The following is a 14,316-nucleotide window of genomic DNA, read 5'->3' as shown; positions in this document are numbered from 1 at the left end:
ATAATTAGATATTCAAAAACACAAAAGCCAAATTTTGAAAATGTTTATACATAAGCTATCAATATATATATATATATATATATATATATATATATATATATATATATATATATATATATATATATATATATATATATATATATATATATATATATATATATATATATATATATATATATATATATATATATATATATATATATATATAGATATAGATATATATATATATATAGATATATATATATATATAGATATATACATATATATATATATATATATATATAATATATATATATATATATATATATATATATATATATATATATATATATATATAAATATATATATATATATATATATATATATATATATATATATATATATATATATATATATATATATATATATATATAGATATATCATTTATAAAAAAATGTATAAATAAATAAAAGACTTGCTTTTTATCATGGTTATAATTTCAAGCCTGACTTTTATTGCTAAAAGTTGCTAAAAGTAGAAATTGCTAAAATTATGCTAAAATATGGCTTGATTAGCATAATTCATTTACCTATAATTATTTGCTTATTTATTTTATTTAAAAACTATCAAAAAAAAATTATTTAATTTATTTAAAAATTATCAAAAAAAAAATTGCCTTTAAAAATTCATTTATTTTTTTTGCAATATAAAGTGTGTATATTGCAATATACACACTATGACAGTATATAATATACAGTGCGTAATATACACACAATATAAAGTGTGTAATATACACACTATATATATATATATATAATATATAATACACACAATATATAATATATAATACACAATTATATATAATACATAATATATAATATATAATACACAATATATAACATATAATACACAATATATAATATATAATACAACCTATATATAATATATAATACACACAATATAAAGTGTGTATATTGCAATATACACACTATGACACAATATACACACTATCGCCTATGACAATTTTCCTAAATACATTAAAACTGAAAAAGGAAAAGAAAAAAAAAAGCCACAGTTAAAATATTGTAAACTATATTATTATAAAATCAAATCTAATTATAAAGATAATATTATTCTAATAAATTATTATTAAATCAAGCCTATTAAATTTTTTTGATAAACAAAAACTTATAATTATTAGGGCATTAATAGACCTTATTTACTGATCTGTTTTAAAAAAAAAGAAAGATCTTTATTGCATTTCTTCATCTATAACATGAAGATGGGAGAGAGTTCCAACAGATCGAGATGTGGGGGGGGGGGGGGGAGGGGGGGATTTGGACTACACAAATTAAAGTTATTATAGCAAGCAAGGACAGATATAGTAGGATGCAACTTAGCTAAATAAAAAATCAAGAGAGAATTAGTTTTAGTTGATTGTACTAGAGATGATAGCTTCTTTAAACAACGACCAGCAAGATACAATATTATGATGATGGGACCTTCAGATGCTAACTTACCAATTGATTTTATATATGGTTTCCATGAGGGGTCAGTAGTCCAAGAAAACATAAAGACTCTTTTTTATGTTTTCTTAGTGAGAGGATTGCCATTCATCACTATAGGAGTGTCGACAGTATTGAGATAGTCGTTTGCAGTAAATAACTGCAAACGACTGAGTTTTGTTAGAGTTAAAAATCAAAAGCTACTGCACAAGCTGAAATAGAAGTGGGATCAGATTCAAGACCAGCTACTTATTCTAATTGAAAAGAGAAGACTTTTTGTCAAGACAGGAGTATAAAATTGAGTCATCAGCAAAAAGAGCTACTTTAGATGTAAGGTCGAGAAGATCATTAATGTAGATGAGAAACAAAATAGGGCATAAAGAAGAGTGATGGATTTCGAGGATGACTTTATTAAAGCGGTTAGAAAGAAATGATTTGATAATCTCAAAAACTTTCGCAGACAACATGAAGCAAGCTTATGGAGAAAACCAGCATGTCAAATTTTATTGTTTTAGATATATCAAGAGTAATGGCTCTTGCCTTATCACCCCTCTATCTAATGCACGATTGAATCTATTAGTCACAGCAGTTAGCTAGTTGGTCATAGAACAAGAAGATCGAAAACCATATTGATCGTCAGAGAGTAAGTTGTCAACAAATTTCTCCATCTTCTCAAGATGGAGAAATTTGTTGTTCAAAGAATAAAAAGACTTTGCTAATAATAAAGAGAAGACTTATTGGACAATAGTTAAAGAGGGCAGAAAGTTCTCCAGAGTTTTTTTAAATAGGAACCACAAATGCAATTTTCCAGCACGCAGGTGCTGGAAAATTACATTTGTGTGGTGTTGGCAGCCGATGTATTGAGGTTCATTGAATCCCTTGTCTCGAAATGTTTTCTAAAGCTTGGCTACAACTCCATTCTTGCCACCAGTATTTACAGCTGTTGTGTCAAAGATGATTATCTGAATACTGTTCCATGCATTGTAATCATCAAGTAGGTCTTGTAGTGCTTTATATATGTTTGCAGAGGACTCACTGTATAGGAAAAAAGAAATCTGTTGGATTTCTTTTTTCCTATACAGTCACAGTCGCCTAACATTAACTACAAATTTATTGATGAGATTATGGAGCATTATGACGATTTAAAAAATGCCTACAAGGGCACAGCAATGGTAGCAGAGTATGATTACCTTGGCTGGAGAGATGACTTTAAATTTCTTTTTCAGCTATGTGAAGCAAAGCAAGTTTTACAAAAATGAGGAAAAATGGCTTCGTATCAAATGGCACAAGTTGCCATCACTGCACAGTGCCAGGTAGAACTCAAGAGGCATTTTTGCGCTTATTGCATTTTTCATTCTTCCAAACTGGCGAGAACAGCTGAGGATACTTGCGATTTCGTTGCAACTACATGGTGGCGGGCCTGGTTTTGAAACCAGCACTATGCAAAGGTGGCTTATGAAGACCTGCTGTCAGCAATATCTCAACTTAAGTGTTCCAAAGCTGTGAAATGCTTCTCTACCCACTGGTGTAAAAAAAGCATCAGTTAATGCAGAATTAGTAAAAAAGGGAAGAAACCATTCCACAATTCTGATTGCTTGACACTGCTTAATTCTGATTAATTTTTAATGCACCTTTGAAGCATTTTTCTAAAATAGTTTGTTGAGTTCCTTTTAACTGAACTTAATCACCTCTAATATTTACAAATATTTGCAATATATATTATATACATACACTAATTGATCATTTACATGCATGATATAATAATAGTACAACAAACTGCACAGGATTTTAATCCTGCTAGGCATAGGAATTGATAATCCTATACCATAAGCAGCTTTAGTTTGTTGTTTGCATTAATAACAAACTTTACACCAGTGTTTATCCAATGCTATTTTGAAGCCATTAATTGTTTTTGCTGATACAACTTCTTCAGGTAAGCTGTTGCATCTTGGAATTATTTGAAATGGTAACGGTAAAAATCAGTTAAGGATTAGAATGAGAAAAAAACAGTAACGAAAAAATTTTATTGTTGAAAAATCAGGTGAAACAAGACTCGCTTAATGGCGAGAAATTCCAAAAAATACTAAGCAGAAAAGAAATAGATTTATTCTCTAAATTTCTATGAATTCTTCGAAATTTTCATATAAGTATATCTTAATTCGATTTTTGTAAATTTTATTTTATGAAAAATAAAATTAAAGAAATGTTTTTATTATTTTTTGAGTTACCTCGCGTTTGCATATATGCATTAGAGATAGATAAAAGTTTTTTAAGAGCTTTATGCCAGTTCACTATACTGAAACCTTTTTAATACTTAAAGAATTGAAGTAAGTTGCCTATATTCCTCCACTCTGTTAATTCCTAAATAATGTTAATTTCATTATTTCCATTGCTTGTAATCTATTTTAGTATGGCTGATTCTTCAATGGACCAGATGTCTTTGTTGCTTTTTTTTGAACACTTTTAAATATATATCATATAGACTTATTGATCATTTACAAAAAGAATTTTATACAACTTATTGTAAATTATATATAACCTATTGTAAATTAACTTCTTAAACTTTCTTTTTTTACAAATGTTGCTTAATACAAATTATAATTTACAAAAATCAATATTTAGATTTTAAAAATTACTAATATAAAATAAAATTAACATACCATGTGGTCAACTGATTGTTCTGCTTTTAAACGCTTCCTCATTTCAGAATCTAATTGATTCCTAAAACAATCATTTGTAAACAAATCTAACTATAATTAAAATACTAAATAAACAAAATATTTAGCAAAAAACAAATTTCCGTTTTTCAACATAAGCTTATACATAAAATCCATAATTTATTTTAAATGGTGAGAAAAAACAACCACAAAACCTAATAATTTACCTATTTCATCACAAAACATTCATTTAGCTTCAAACAATGTGAACAATAACAAATTGTAACATTTTGCATAATATAATCATACAAAATTTTACAAAAAAAATTAGGAATTTTTAACTTTCTATAATGAGCTCTCCTTATAATAATATCATTAAAAATATATAAATTTAAGCAAACCTTGCATGCTTCAGCTTTACCACTAAAGTGTCTGTTTCAGCCTTAATAAAAAATAGAAAAAAAAAAAGTAAATATATATAGTAATAGTAATATATATACATATATATATATATATATATATATATATATATATATATATATATATATATATATATATATATATATATATATATATAAATATATACACTCACACATATTATATATATACAATATAATATATATATATATATATATATATATATATATATATATAAATATATACACTCACACATATTATATATATATAATATAATATATATATATATATATTATATATATATATATATATATATATATATATATATATATATATATATATATATATCAGTGATGTACACTTGCACACCACTCCCGGTCCCCAGATGGTAAATGCCACCCAAATCTTTCGAAGGACTAATGGAAATAATGTTTTGATGTAGTTGAGTAGCCAGGCCGGCGACTATTTAAATTGGTTCATTTTTTAACTTATTACTTAAATTTAAGTTACTCATTATTTAAATTGATTTTTTTTTGCCGCAATTTGCATTTCTACATTTAGCAACATTTTTGCTGCTAAAGGTAAATTTGTTCTTTTGTTTTTGAGGGACTGTTACTTTTTATCAACAAAATAGCTTTTGATAATTACTTTTTAACCTAACCTAAACAATAAAGCAACATTTCTAAAGTCTAATTGTTGAAGTGTATTTTCCTTTTTTTTTATTAACTTAAGTCATTCTGTTTAAATTAGAATGCCAGTTTTCATTTTTAATAAAGAATGAATGAAGATTTTGAAGTCATAACTGCTATTAATTAGCAAACGTTTTGATGAAATTAAATTATGAAAATTTCTTATTATTTATTTATTAATTCTTTAATCGCCCAAATTACAGGTAAAACAAACAAAGTGTATAAAACTAATAGTTTACACTGGACGAAGTTTAACTCAAGTTGATTGCAAATTTTTATTACTTTGTTCCAACAGCGTCCAATTTATTAAGAAGTGAATTATCAAAACAACAAATTTATATGCTGTATAGATTCGGTAAAGTCAGAGATTTGAACAAATGTACTATAGTTAATGGGTGACAAAAACGAATATCCAGATTTTATAAGAACTCTGGAGATTGATTGAAACTGAATAATACATTTGTTTACATTTGCTGTGCATGATTTTAATTATCCTATAGGAATCCGAGGTGTTTCAGATTATTATTGAGGTGTAGGGAAAGCTGTTTATTTAGATTGTATTTTTTGTAATTGCATTTTTACCGGATATAATAACTCAGTTTTTTCAGTATTTAAACAATATACTTTTTTTATTTAATTTCGTTAAAACGTTTGTTGAAAACGCCTTCTTTAAATAATAAAAGTGTTCATTTTTCTCTTGTGTTTTTTATGTTAACTTAATCAAAACAGAGTTGTTAGTCCTTGGCTTTGCTTTCAAGTCAAAAATTAAGACCTTGGCCTCGGTCTTGACCTTGAAAATTTTGGCCTTGGCCCTAGCCTTGCATGTTTTGGCCTTGCACCATTTCTTATCAAATTTAAAACTTTCTTTCGTGTTTGCATTTTAAAAATTTTACTTTTTGATTTTGTTTAAAAAAGATTTTATTTTTGTTTACTTGAAAGTTTTAGAGTTTAATTTTGTGTTTTATATCACAATTTAAATTGGTATTTTTGATTAGCAATTTTAAAACAATAGTCAATAACATGATTGGTTAACAGGAATTTATTACATCTATATATTAAGTCACATGATTTGTTTTAACATTTTTCATTGTTAAAACCTTTCAAAATTTAAAAAAGATTTAAAAGGGATCCTAAACCTCCAAGACACGTTGAGTTCAAATTAAAGAGAATGATACAAAAAAATGTTTGGGCTAAATTTGGTTTTTTTTAACTTTGGTTTTAATCAAAGCTTGCCTTCTTTGTTTTGTTGTAGGTCAAATAGTCTTCACAACATAGATTTTTTTTTTACTGATCTTTTAAACAAACAACATTTTATATCAAAAATATTATTATATTTATTAATATAAAATGTGAACATTTTATATTAATAAATATAATAATATTTATGATACAAAATGTTTATATTTGCTGCTTTTGTTTGTTTGTTTTTTATATTTTATTTAAAATTTAAGCAAACCGTTTATTTTTTTGTTTTTATTTTAATAATTTTATTTAAAATTCAAATTAAGCATTTGTTTTTTTGTTTTTATTTTAATTATTTGATTTAGATTGTAAATAAAATGTTTATTTTGTTATTTTTATTTTAATTACTTCATTTAAAATATAAAACATTTGTTTTGTCATTTTTATTTTTATTACTTCATTTAAAATATAAAACATTTGTTTTGTCATTTTTATTTTTATTATTTTATTTAGAGTTTAAATAAAACGTTTGACCGTTTTTATTTTATTTAGTATTTAAATAAAAGGTTTGTTTTGCTGTTTTTATTTTAATAAATTTTATATTATTTATATATTCTTGGAAGCCATATATCAAATCAATAGAAAAATTATCATCTGCTAAGGTTGCATCCCTTTATCATGCTTGCCACTTTCTTACTCCTGATTTTATTCTTTATCTCTATAAATCTCAAATCCATCCTTGTATGAAATACTGTTGCCATATCTGGGGTGGATCTTCCACTTCGCTTTAACTGTTCTACTTTGGTCTCAAACCATTGTAATATATTTTGCAATCTACAGACTTCATAATTTTTTTATGTCCATTTAATTCATAACGGCTTTAGTAAATGATATCATTGTGAATTTTTTTTTTTAATTTATTAAAGTATTTTTTCTTCCACAATCAAAAAATTACATTTATTTATCCAAAATATTCGTAATACAATTAAAAATAAAATAAAATATTTATTTTTTAACAATCATAAGTATAAATCAAAATTAAAAATTTAGCGTACTTTCAAATCTTAACAAAATATATATTATTTGTTCATGTAAGAATATATTATGTCAAATTTTTTTGATAAGACTTGTATTACTTATTTTATTCATTTTTTTGAAGTGACAAAATTACAAAAACTACAAGTGAAAATAAAAAGAAAAGGTAGAACATAGGAACTGTACATATATATGTACAGTTCTTATGTTGATAAGAACTTTTTTGTTTTACTTATTAATTACTGATTAATTTTGCTTTTTAATTTTAATTTATTAGTAATAAGGCTTAAATTAACGCAAAAAAATCTAATCGCTAAAATAATTTACGTGTTATTTTTTAAGAGTATTGAATTGTTATTGTAAAAAGCTATAAAACAACAATAAAACAAACTGCAAAAATTGTTTTGAAATTATAAAGAACTTGTGTTAATGTAAAACAACTTTGTGACGCTGTTTTATTGCCATTTTATACTGTTTATAACATTAATAACAATGTTTCCAATAGAATGTTTCTACTATTAAAACTACTTTCAAGAAACAAAAAATACTCAATTTAAATAAAATTTTCTTATTTACTTGCACAATGTTCTAAATCTGTTATGTTACTGACGCTAGATATGCATTTAACTTTCAGGAGTGATCCTCACTATGCTAAAGGGTATTTCGAACGCTGCTGCAAGTAAATTTATAATCTTTTAAGTTTTTTATTTATTTCAATCGCAAAATTATTTGAATAAGAGAATTTTAAAAGACTAAAATTCTTTTGTTCAAATAGATTTCTTTTTAAACCCTAAAAACAAATTGCATATTAATAGAAAATATTTCATCTTAATACCATTTTAAATAAAATGAAAATATAAAAAAATGGTATCGCGTTTTTCATATTCTATTCAAAATTTCTTGATAGAATATTTTTTAATTAGAAGCTTATATTATGTGTTAACAACATATAAGATATAAATAAAAACATTTGTATGACTAACTTTTGCAAGTCTTTGGGTATATTAAGTAAATTTAATAGTTAAGTAACTGCAAGCTACTGTAGTAAATTAACTGGTTGTTTTGATTTAGTTTATAGGTACTGCGATGTTTTACTGCGATGTACTTTATCCATTCAGTAAATCAAACTAAATAACTTAAATGATAATTTTAGTGTGATGTACTTTATGGCCCGTAATAAAAAACTTTGACAAAAACATTACTTTTAAGAACAGTCTAAAAAATGCTATATTTGAAAAGGAAAAAACAAAACATTTTTTTTAAGAAAATACTAATCGCAAAGGTGAGAAAAATCTCAATTCGCGCTCGCGATACGCTTAATTCGAGCCCTGAGTAAAATATTAAATATAGATAATAAAAAAATCTTTACTTTAAAACTCCTGAGTAAAGTATTAAATATAGATTAAAAAAAATTACCTTAAAACTTACTTTTTTACAGTAAAAAATACTAACTTACTTTACTTTTTTTTTTTTCACTAAAATTTTTCGCGTAGTTTTTTTCTATTATATTAGTATTAATATTAGGTAAAAAACAAAACTACTTTGAAACAAAACATTTGAAATTATAAAAAATAGTTCCAAACAAAGGATTTGAACCTGCATAAAACAAATTATCAAATCTGTAGATTGCAACGTATATTATAAAGACTCCAAGAACCAAAGTAAAATGGAGAAGGCAAGCTTAGACTTTAAAGAGGATCCCTTTAAAGAACTAAATTTTTAAATAAAGTAAAAACAGTTTTTTTTTTCTTTTCCTGATTTCTAACCTTATATTTTGCCATATCTTTTTTCATCATGTGATTTTCTTCTTCAGTGACATGCCATTTTTCACGACATTTTTCTTGATGGGTAACAAACTTTAGAAACTCTATATTGAATAAAAAAAGAAAAGCTATCACCTAAAATTACAATAAAGTTAAAATACTTATTACCTTTTTTGGCCTATATTTAAAAAATAAAATAATAAAACTCAGCCAGCATGTTATTTGCACTAGTAAAATTGAAATGTAGTCAACAAAAATATGAAATGCGCACTTATCATATTTGCCCTAGAGAGCGATCTTTAGTGCTTCAAATTGCTTATAAATAGATTATTACTTGTAACAGCTTTTTTTTAGTACTATTTTTTTTTGACTTTCTTTTCAAGAGTAAACCTTTAATGTACATATATATATATATATATATATATATATATATATATATATATATATATATATATATATATATATATATATATATATATATATATATATATATATATATATACAGCTATGCTCAAATGTATGGAGCACCTATTTGTTTAAATATATTTGTGTTTAAAAAATGAGATATACATGATGAATTTTTTTTTAAATGGTATTTTATTTGTTTTTTACGTTTAAGCATTAGTAAATCATTTAATGCATGTTGAATTTGCTTGTCTGGGCATGATTAGACTTGTCTTAACTTGTCTACATACTCACTTAGTATAAATTCTGTCGAATTAAGATATTCATTTCATTCTTATCTTAAACGTAACTATTGTCAGCCGCTCATTATCTATTGTTTAAAAGTAGTGATTTTTTTTATCGTTCTTTATTTATTTTCATTATGAGTAAAACACGCGAACTTTCTGTGAGTGAAAGAAGCCAAATTGTGATACTCCATAAACAAGGACATTCCCAAGTGGAAATTTCAAAAATTATGAAATGCTCAAGGAAAGCAGTGCAAAATGCTATAAATAGATTTAGTGAAACTGGTTCATACGAAAATAGACCAAAAACGGGAAGAAAACGTATACTTTCTCCTAGAAACCATCGTTTCCTCAACAGGATTTCACTTCGAAATCGGACCAAATCTTCTAAAGACTTGGTTAGCGATCTGTGGGAGCACAGAAAAATTCAAATTTCTGCTCCAAGTGTTAGAAGATACTTAAAAGAAGGTAATTTACATGGAAGAAGGGCTCGCCGAAAACCATTGCTGACTGAGCACCATAAGAAACTTCGTTTAGAATGGGCTAAACAGCACCAAAATTGGTCATCAGAAGATTGGGCCAAAATTATTTGGTCAGACGAATCAAATATAGAGGTAAGGCATCATTATGACTTACGGTGTAACCAAAAAATAAAAAAAAAATATCATTTCGAAATTATTCCTTTAAGTACCTGAAATTTTACATGTTGAAATTTATAATATCAAATTTGTATTCCTTTACTTTTTTGACCTAGATTTTCGCGCAACCTGGAGGCACCTTTGTAAGACGACGACCAGGCGAAGCATTTGAGCCGGAATGTATCATCCCTACAGTCAAATTTGGCGGTGGTGGCACAATGATCTGGGGTTGCATGGCCTCCAGTGGCGTAGGTGAAATATTTTTATGTGAGGGTAGGATGAATGCAGAGCGCTACATTACCATGCTAAATGAAGTTTTGGAGCCATCAATATTGAAATTATTTGACGAAGATGTCCCTCAATATTATTTTCAACAAGATAACGCTCCTTGCCACAAGGCAAAAAAAAGTTTGGACTGGTTTTCAACAAATGAAGTTCCCCTCATTACGTGGCCCCCCCCAGTCTCCAGATTTGTCACTCATAGAAAATTTGTGGTCTATTTTGAAGAGGAAGTTGTCAATTTACAGATGTAAATCCAAAGAAGAATTTAAAGCCAAAATTCTGGATGAATGGGAAAAAATACCAGCGAATGTATGTAAGGATCTTGTGGACAGCATGCCCAAAAGACTACGTGCGGTGATCAAGGCAAAGGGAGGTGCTACAAAATATTAATTATATTAAATAATATTGTTGAATTGAAATAATTTGTATCAAATAAACACATTCACATTTACTATTTGTTCATTACTTTTGAATTTTAAATAAAATATAGGGGTGCTCCATACATTTGAGCATAGCTGTATATATATATATATATATATATATATATATATATATATATATATATATATATATATATTATATATATATATATATATATATATATATATATATATATATATATATAAACCCTCAGAATTATTGTCGACCTCAAAGTTTGAAGACAACAGAAATTCGCTGACCTTGTTCCTTTGTATTATGGTTACTTCTTTACGTCAAATTTTTTTTGCCAAACAGTAACAGTTTGAGGTCGGCATTGCCGAAGGACCAAAAACTGTTATGTACAACCTCAAACTGTTATGTACTCAATGCCTCATTTTTCCTAATTCAGAGGGTTGATATAGTATATAGTATATATATATATATATATATATATATATATATATATATATATATATATATATATATATATATATATATATATATATATATATATATATATATATATATATATATATATATATATATATATATATATATATATATATATATATATATATATATATATATATATATATATATATATATATATATATATATATATGTATGTATGTATATGTATAAATTCCTGGAAAAAATGTCCGATCAAAGCTTATTTGGATTGGACAGTGTTCGATCAAATTATATATATAAAATATAATTTTTACGGTTTTACGGGACCAAGTTATGCAATCAAAATCTGTGTCATGTTATTCAGTTCATTTTCGTTAGTCTAGTGAAGTTTCTGTCCTTATTATTTTAAGAATATTTCATCACAAATTTTTTTTTTAATAAAAAATTTTTAATTCAATATTATATATTTTAGTGATGTCCTTTTTTTATAATTTGACGACAGCTCTTTTGAGGTTTTAATAATTTAAATGCAATTAAAAAAATCGTTACGTTACATATAACTTTAAATTGTTGTTCTTTTTTAAAGTGATCGTTTAAAACAAACGCATTATTTGTTAATAAATTAAAAGTTATAGTTAAATTTTTTTTTGTATGTATGTATTTATTATGATAATATTAAACGCTTGACTATTATTCAATACCTTTTTAAAAACATTTTAAAGATAATTTTTTTAAGTTACTTTAAATTATAAGTTAAATTAAATATTCCAATGATTTAATTGCTTTATTTATTTTGTTTCTATTTTTACGAAGAATCGTTTAAAGTTCTTTTTTTAAACTTGACTTACTTATCAAAGCATGATATGTGTAAAAATTACTATTTTAAAAAGACTGCGTAATTTTTTAAACAAATTTTTTTTTGTGTAACTTTGAAAAAAAATGTTTATACAACTTAAAAATATTCTATTTTTCTCTTTTCAATAATTTAATTTCACTTTTCAATAAATTAAATAAAATTTATTTATTTATTAAACAATCAATAGAAGTTCTTTGTAAAAGCGTTTTGCGTAACTTTAATAAAATGTTTCAAAAGATAAGTTTTAAAGTAATTTTTTTCAAATGCAATTAAAAACGAAACAAAAAGTAATTTTTGCTTCAAGTTTCTTGAGTTTTATTTTAAAGCTAATTTATTTTCTTTTTCATAAGGAATTGTTTTGTCTATTCTTTAGTTATTTCAATAATAAAGTATTTATTTTGTAGAACTTAATTTCCATCAGTCAAAATGTCCAATTACTTTCTAAATTAATCTGACAATCTGAGATTTTAGCCAGATAATGTCTGATGTCCAACCATTAAATTGAGCCCTGAGTTGGTTATAATTAGTTGCAATGCAGTAAGCAATTGCAGACTAATTCTTTGCTAAGTTGTCCTCTATGATCAGTTTTAGATTCTCCTGTGATAGTTGGTATACACCTTTTCCCTTTATTAATTTCTTTTATGATTTTGAATTCTTGAATGAGGTGGCCTCTTTGTTGGCGCAGTTAGATTAGTTAGGTTGAGTTTGATTAGCCTTTCTTCATAGATATGTTGTTTCATTGCATGTCCAATCTTGGTGGCTTGTTGCTGAACTTTTTCAAGTGTTCTTTGGTCCTTTTTTTTATTGATGGTGACCCAGTGCATACTGCATATTCCAAATATGGTCTAACATATGTTGTATAGAGTTTCTTCTATAGTGTTGGCTCTCGCAATATAAAAGTATTCGCAGTCAACACAGCTTTGTATATATATATATATATATATTATATATATATATATATATATATATATATATATATATATATATATATATATATATATATATATATATATATATATATATATATATATATATATATATATATAGATATATATATAAAGTATATATATATATAAAAAATATATATATATATCAGGGCTCGAATTAAGCATATCGCAATTACTTTTCGCATCTTTGCGATTAGCTTTTCATTTTTTTTAAATATTTTTTCATTTGTTTTTTGTTTTTTTTTAATTTAACATTATTTTTGACCACACTTTAAAGTAATGTTTTTGTCTAGGTTTTTATTAGGGGTCATTTTTCTTTTATCTTTTGAATAGGAATATGAACATTTGCTTTCTTGTGCGGAGATTTTTATTTTACATAAAGTGTTTTTGAATTTAAATTACTTTAAATCTCTGTGTGGAAACCAATAATATTTTAAAGTTATATTTGAGGAGTACATTTGCAAAACGCACCAAGTTCGAATAAACTGATTTTGAGAAAACAACGAAAAACTAAACTACTATTAGCTGTGCATCAACAGAAATTTATTTATTTTTTTTGTCCATTTTTAGGATCAAAGATTTTTTAATTGGTCTAATATTTAAATAGATGATAGATATCAGTATATAGAAGGTGGAAATAAAATTAACTCAAAATTTTATATTTGTGACTTAACGCGTTTTGCAGATGGGTTCCTCATTTAGTTTGATTTACTGAATGAATAAAGTACAACACAGTTAATTTACCTTTAAACTAAATCAAAGCAACCAGTTAGGTTACTACAGTAACTTATAGCTACTCAACTATTAAATTTACTTAATATACTTATAGACTTGCAAAGTTAGCCA

The 14,316-nt window shown here is 25.1% G+C and overlaps 1 protein-coding gene across 4 annotated transcripts in view; it reads right to left on the bottom strand.

Moving 5' to 3' along the window:
- Positions 1 to 14,316, bottom strand: part of LOC101241756 (rac GTPase-activating protein 1) — a 65,316-nt gene that overhangs the window by 39,504 nt on the left and 11,496 nt on the right. For all 4 annotated transcript variants that reach the window (XM_065810498.1, XM_065810499.1, XM_065810500.1 and 1 more), the window contains exons 2-4: positions 9,231 to 9,331; positions 4,543 to 4,583; positions 4,145 to 4,205 (exon numbers count right to left, since the gene is read on the bottom strand). In XM_065810498.1, the coding sequence (XP_065666570.1) occupies positions 4,145 to 4,205; positions 4,543 to 4,583; positions 9,231 to 9,331 (203 nt within the window). The remainder of the gene's footprint in view (positions 1 to 4,144; positions 4,206 to 4,542; positions 4,584 to 9,230; positions 9,332 to 14,316) is intronic.

Source organism: Hydra vulgaris, chromosome 11 (assembly GCF_038396675.1).
Source record: "Hydra vulgaris chromosome 11, alternate assembly HydraT2T_AEP".
Lineage (NCBI taxonomy): Eukaryota > Metazoa > Cnidaria > Hydrozoa > Anthoathecata > Hydridae > Hydra > Hydra vulgaris.
This window is presented reverse-complemented; position numbering and strand designations above follow the sequence as displayed.